This window comes from Pararge aegeria, chromosome 9, assembly GCF_905163445.1.
Source record: "Pararge aegeria chromosome 9, ilParAegt1.1, whole genome shotgun sequence".
NCBI lineage: Eukaryota > Metazoa > Arthropoda > Insecta > Lepidoptera > Nymphalidae > Pararge > Pararge aegeria.
The window spans coordinates 16,419,445-16,426,131 of NC_053188.1; the positions used below are offsets into that span (position 1 = coordinate 16,419,445).

At 34.8% G+C, this 6,687-nt stretch overlaps 1 protein-coding gene across 1 annotated transcript; it reads right to left on the reverse strand.

Moving 5' to 3' along the window:
• Nucleotides 1-214: 214 nt before the first annotated feature.
• On the reverse strand, nt 215-6,308 carry LOC120626496. Its single transcript, XM_039894023.1, has 5 exons — nt 5,524-6,308; nt 4,714-4,813; nt 3,615-3,704; nt 1,878-2,033; nt 215-268 (listed from the first exon to the last, which is right to left on the reverse strand). The coding sequence occupies exons 1-5, from the start codon at nt 6,306-6,308 to the stop codon at nt 215-217; spliced, it is 1,185 nt and encodes a 394-aa protein (XP_039749957.1).
• Between the last annotated feature and the right edge of the window lie 379 nt (nt 6,309-6,687).

The window sequence follows — 6,687 nt, forward strand, 5'->3', positions numbered from 1 at the left end:
AATGAAAAATATTTTGTGTGAATAATTTGAATTGAAACAGAGAAACAGATTGAGAGTCGAGGTAAACTGCAAGCATATAATATAACGACAATAAGAATCAGTGTACATTTTAAAATGAAAAAATAATCTAACAATTAAGAAACTTCTTTTTTTTTAAAGGCAGTTTAAATAATATAATACTGCGTGAAGCTATCAGCATTTAAGATGCCGACTCCTAATTGGACATTGTTTGGAGAACGGTGAATGCTTGATAACTCATTTTGAGTACCTGGAAACAAATGCAAAAACAGTTAAATCCGAGATGCACTCGCACACGAACGGTTCCGTACCGCAGTTCAATATAAAACAATACAGACCCCGCTTTCCTAGCCCAAAGCCGTGGGTTCGATTCACACAACTGGAAAACGCTTGTCTGATGAACGTGAATGTTTTTCAGTGTCTGGGTGTTTATCTGTAATCTGTATATTATAAGTGTTTATGTTAATTATATTCATAAAAGTATTCATCAGCTATCTTAGTACCCATTACACAAGCTACGCTTACTTTGGGCTAGATGGCGATGTGTTTATAGTCATAGTATATATTTTTTTATTCTATTAAGATCGATTATTAAAAAAGTTGTATGAATATATCGCTGAAGCCTTCTTTTAAGAGTATTTTTACTACCCCTGTGTTAGAAAACTCCGCTCTACCATTACAATTCTTATTCCATAAAATGCATATGGATTTTACGCGATGCCTGTTTATTATTTATCACCTATGTGTTAATGAAGCAGCAATATAAATAATCAACTTTTAAGGTTCACGACTCATGAAACATGAAACAAATTTCTAAATCATGAGGTACAGAATAACAGCCAACTGACAGATGGACGGATGGACAGACCAGAATTACAGCCAACTGACAGAGAGACAGATGGACGGATGGACCGACGTCTGACAGAGAAACAGATGGAGCAAACCTTCGGGTACGGAACCCCTTAATACAAACAATCAATAATAAGCTTCTTTTCTGGCAAATGTGTACTAAAATCAAATTCAAAATTAATTTATTTCAAGTAGGCCTAATCCAAGCACTTTTGAAACGTCAAGTAGGTCTGTTTGTAGTGTAGTGACTCTACCAAAGGTTCGGAAGGCAGATTCTACCGAAAGAAGCCGGCAAGAAACTTAGCAGTTGCTCTTTTCCAACATATTTTTACAATTTAACAATCATTGTTTTATCTTGTGTGAGATGAAACCGGAGCGGCTTGCTTCCAGGCATCCTTGTCGTTCAGAAATTCATCAATAGTGTAGTAACCTCGATGTATTAAATGTGATTTTATACATTCTTTCAACTTATGTAAGGGTATAAATTTAAAATGCATATAAAAATTTACAGAACCGATAGGTTTTTTTATATGCATTTTAAATTTATAAAATTGATAATTCCTCCAAGTGTAGGTAAAAACACTTATAAAAATTATAAAAAAGCAATGTGTCATCTCTTGTTTATGGACGATTAAACGTGTCTCATTGTAATATGGACTCTTGAAAAAGGAGATCGAAACTGCAACGTTTCCTACTAGATGACGCTACAGTCGCTATAAGACTGATGTGAAAGGTATATACTAATTTCAGCATCGACGGTAGGAGAGCCGGAGCTTAATTGGTGAAAGCGCTCTAGCCGCGATTGCCAGAGAGTTGCAGGTTCAAATCCTGTCGGCTCCGAAATTTTTTATGCATTTTAAATTTATAAAATTGATAATTCCTCCAAGTGTACGTAAAATCACTAATAAAAATGATAAAAATAATGTAAGGGTAAATCTTATATTACCCTCGGTATCATGTTATAAAAGCATAATAAATACTTGTTCAGGCAAATAAGCAAAAGTTCTTACTGTGGTCATCGTAATAAGCGACAAGTCTTTCCCAATAGCCGTTTTGATACCGAATTCCTTTTTCATATAGGTTACAATTATTTGGTAATTCTTTTTGTCCTTCAATTCCAATTTTGTCCAGTCAAAGTTTAAAATAGCTCGATTAAGATTATTTTTCTGAAAAATCAAAGTGCTTTTTTAAAACTTCCTTTTTAGTCGTCTTTGGACAATGCATCGAATCCAAAGCTAAAACTGCTGGCACCCTCAACAAAGTTAAGCGCTACTTCACGCCAGAACAGTTTCTAACCCTGTACCAAGCTTAAGTTCGGACGTGCATGGAGTACTTCAGCCATTTATGGGATGGCTCTACCATGCCAGCTCGATGCTTTGGATTCGGTGGAACGTCGTGTTAGCAGACTTATTCAAAGCCTTGAACACCGACGCAAGGTTGCCTGTCTCGCTGTATTCTACAAGATACATTTCGGAGAGTGTGCTCAGGAGCTATTCGATTTGGTTAAACCATCTCCTTTCTACCATCGAACTGCCAGGTACCGAAAGAATCTAAGAATCTGCACCGTTACGTTGTTAAAATACCATCAATACATACGAAGCGTTTTGCTTCTTCCTTTCTGATCCGCACCGCAAAGGCCTGGAATGCCCTCCCATCTTCTGTCTTCCCCGATACCTATAATTTGGGTACCTTCAAATCAAGAGTGAATAGCCATCTTCTAGGCAAGCGCGCTTCATCTTAGGCTGCATCATCACTTAACATTAGGTGTGATTGCAGTCAAGCACTTGTCTATATATTTCAAAAAAAAAATTGGTTGCCCGTAAAGTCGGCTTACTGACGATAGTTCAACGTGACAACGTCGTAAGAAAATACTGATGGAATGGTTGCATTTTTCAAAATAAAATTTTAATTTTATTTGTTTGATAGATATTATCGTTGCTATAAACAATTGACACCACATTCACACTGCACTTCATCCTTGCCGAAAACATGTAAATGTATTATTATATAGAAGCTGTCCACGCGGACGCATCGCTCACTCAAGTAGGAGAGAGACAGATGTCGAACGCGGAGGCCGACTGTGCCTCTTTGTCGCTCGTTCCGCTCTCTCGCTTGCACTTCAAGCCTTGAATGGAACGCCTCAGAGCGAGGTAACGCCGCATGTGTCATGTTTTTTCGTGCGTGCAGCTGGCTCCATCGAATTATAAGACGTTGTCACGTCTCAAAAAGTCGTCTTTAGTATATTTATTAGAAGTTGTAGAATAACAGTCAGATATTATTTACAAATTATCTCAAAATAACCACTGTGTTTCTCAAATATATTTACACATTTTTTCAATAGTATTAATTGACCGTCTAAGCAGATGGCAGTAACAGAGCAACACGTCGCAGGGCATGCATGTTCATCAAGCCGAAACGTAGGTGTTAAGCCTCATCTTCCTGTAATTTGACTTTGTCTGGGTGTTTATCTATATATTATAAGTATTTATGTATATTATTCATAAAAAATATTCATCAGTTATCTTAGTATTGTCGTAGTATATTTATTTGTTATTTATTTATTTAATTAAACCGGTAACCACGCTCTTCATACCGGAATACAGCAATCCGGCTTGGCGGCAAAAATAAGCAAAGCAGTTGTACTTACCCAGACGAGCTCTGTCACAAATAGATATACTAATACTTATTTAGATAACCTTAAAAATCATTCAGCCAAATTAATCAAGCAAACATCTGCAACAATATACCTTCGTTTTAATCTGCTCACCGAACCAGTTGTATGCAAAAATCTCCGCAAACATCGGCATTACATGAGGTGCGAATTTCCAATTTATTTCCTAAAATCATAAAATATATTTAGTAATTTAACGATTTTTAACGCCTCGGTTACAATTTGAACAAAGCCAATACTTTGTTCAAATTAATTTACGAACACTTCAATAATAATTGAATTAGTTTTAGTAAATATCGGCGTCAAATGATGGGGGAATAACCAATTTATATCGAAAAAGAGGGATGTTTAATTTTATTGGCTTTTAACATTGTATTGTTAACTAGTTACGTAAACTGATTCTCTAACACTACTAATTTGCTTCTGATGCTGAAGAGCTAGTTTGAAACTTTGCATACAGTTCGGTAGCAAAACAAAGTACTGATATTGAAATTGTAAGATTACCGGAACGTATCAAGTTTCACTTCAAAATATTAAAAATACAATACAATACAATAATATTAGTTGATATGCCCTGTCTTTGCAAGTAAGAATTAAGTAATTTTTCATACCTAGGCAGAACATATAATAAAATATAATAGATATAATGATAAGAAATGTACTACGACAATACACACATCGCCACCTAGCCCCAAAGTAAGCGTAGCTTGTGTTATGGGTACTAAGATGACTGATTAATATTTTTATTAATATTATACATAAATACTTAGAATATACATATAAGCACCCAGACACTGAAAAACATTCATGCTCATCACACAAAAATTTTCCAGTTGTGGGAATCGAACCCACGGCCTTGGACTAAGAAAGCAGGGTCGCTGCAAACTACGCTAATCGGCCGTCTAAATGGAAGTAGGTTTATTCAAAATAATGATAATGTTTTATAGCAGCTAACTTTTTTAAATTTCAATATGTTTTCGCTAAATCGCCTGAACATTAGGCCGCTGTGTCTTGCACTCATTGAAAGAGTATTTCTTGGTAATTTTTTTTCACAAGAATTCAACTGAGGCGAAATTATAAAAAAGTAACAGTGTATAGGAAATACCAATTTTTTTTTTAAATTCTAAGTTAAGTGATTTGGCAAAGACACAATTTGTAAAGGCGATTACATTTACCTTGCTCATTAATAGCAAGAGAACGCATATACACATCGCAGCATTGCAAAGAGGTACGAACCCAAGCCACTTGTACATGCTGCTTAGTTCATTCATGTATCTGGAAAAAAAAATACTGCTGTTATTGCGAGGGATGATTGAAATAGTGTAAGGAATGTATCAGTGTCGTAACCCCTTTAATGGATCGTAGTTGTAGCTATTTTCGAAATCCTTGCTTAATTACATCAATGCGAGCACTAAAATTGAACTTTAGTTAATTAATACTTATTTAATTGAATCGTGAAACAGTGCTACAGTTAATATTAGAAACTATGAAAATGATTTAAAGAATGCGTAAATGTTATAAGTTCTTTCTCTCTCACTTTATTGCAAGAAAACACAAAGAAAGAATACAAAGAAAAACAAAAACTAAATTACATAATGATCTTTTGCAGATTATGATATGGAAATCATGTAATGAATGCAGATAGATAAAGATATTATTTAAGCCGTAAGTTGTTACTGCACTCAGTTCACTACTTGTGGAATATTAAGATTAGTAAGCAATTGTTATACTGGCTTTTTGCGTTTTGACTGTAAACTACTAATTGCTTAAAATAGGAACGGTTGATGGTTTTTTGTATATTGATCATATTATTATTTAACAAAAAAGATATCAACATTAACGCGGAATTAAAAAAAGAAAGCTTAAATTCAAAAATACTTGTTTTAAGCACTGCCTGTGTTTATGTTTTTGTCCGTCTTTCTTTTAGCAACACGGCAGAACTGGTTTGTTAATAAAATAAAGTTGATTATTAAGAGGAAACTTACTCCACTTGCTTTACATGTATCTTGTAAAAGTTACGTAGACTTTCGTTCAAACGTTTTGCATAATCTACATGGCTCTCGTTATCAGCTTTGCGAGGCACTATCAAAACTTTCACTAAACTATCGCTGGCCACAGATAAAAAGAAAATCAACATAACAAACCACATATCCAAAATTATAGTGGTCGATACTTCAAACAAGAAAATGCTATGCAGAATCCAAGCTAATTCGTAATAAGGTGTGGTCATGGGCATTAAAGTAACTGTGGACCTCGACAGCAAAGGTCTTATTCCGTGAAGATAATACCATAATGTTGTTATTTCGTATATAGATATTGGGACTAATACAAGCAGAAATAATGTATTAACAATTTTCTGAGCAGTTTTAAATGCATTAATCAAGTTTGCGGTAGCGTCGGCTTTTATAACTTCAACAAGAGTAGTTTTAGCTGTAATATATAGCTTTCGAAATATATATCTGTTTTCAATAAAAAGAAGCATTTTAATTGGAAATAAGGCAATCATGATCAAAGTGTAGGACGCTTCAGCTGCAAGGTCAGAATCATCCGTTGTCTTAAGACATTCAAGAGTTCCGAAGAAGACGTAAACAAATAAAACTAAATTGGAAAGCTGATGTATTAAGTGTTTTCTCCAAGTCCATTCTGGATCGAGAACTTGCTGGCCGAAAATTCGTTGCAGTGTTAAAGCGACAGTAGTTATTTGATCGAATTCTGTTCTAACACCAACGGTTTTTGAGAGCCTTTCAATTTTCGCTGCACAATATTTCATCATGGTTTTAGACGACTAGATTGTTTGATTGTGAAGATTATATTGTGTGTTTATATTATGAAACAGATTTATATACTAGTACAATTGTGAGCGAAAGTGTCTGAAACATTTAGGATGAAAAATACTTAATTGTCATCATTTTCACCAACCATTGGACTTCCACTAGTAGAAGTCCAGAAAAACGCGCTTGATCTTCTACGAAATATACTCATTATTTTTATGACCAGTTGCCAATATTACAAAGTTGCGTTCAAGACATATAATTTGACCGGTCGCTTTGTACGGAGATTTGGTTCGTAACTGTAAGAAAACTGAATGCGGTATCAGGTTTAGCGATGCAGCTTCTATCCACATGTTTAAACAACTGACTGAGGTGTCG

Coding starts and splice junctions, on each gene's coding strand:
- LOC120626496 (XM_039894023.1), bottom strand. CDS start 6,308: ATGAAATATTGTGCAGCGAAAATTGAAAGGCTCTCAAAAACCGTTGGT. Junction 4,814..5,523: donor ATACATGTAAAGCAAGTGGA/GTAAGTTTCCTC, acceptor TTTTTTTTCCAG/ATACATGAATGAACTAAGCA. Junction 2,034..3,614: donor GTGAGCAGATTAAAACGAAG/GTATATTGTTGC, acceptor TTGATTTTTCAG/AAAAATAATCTTAATCGAGC.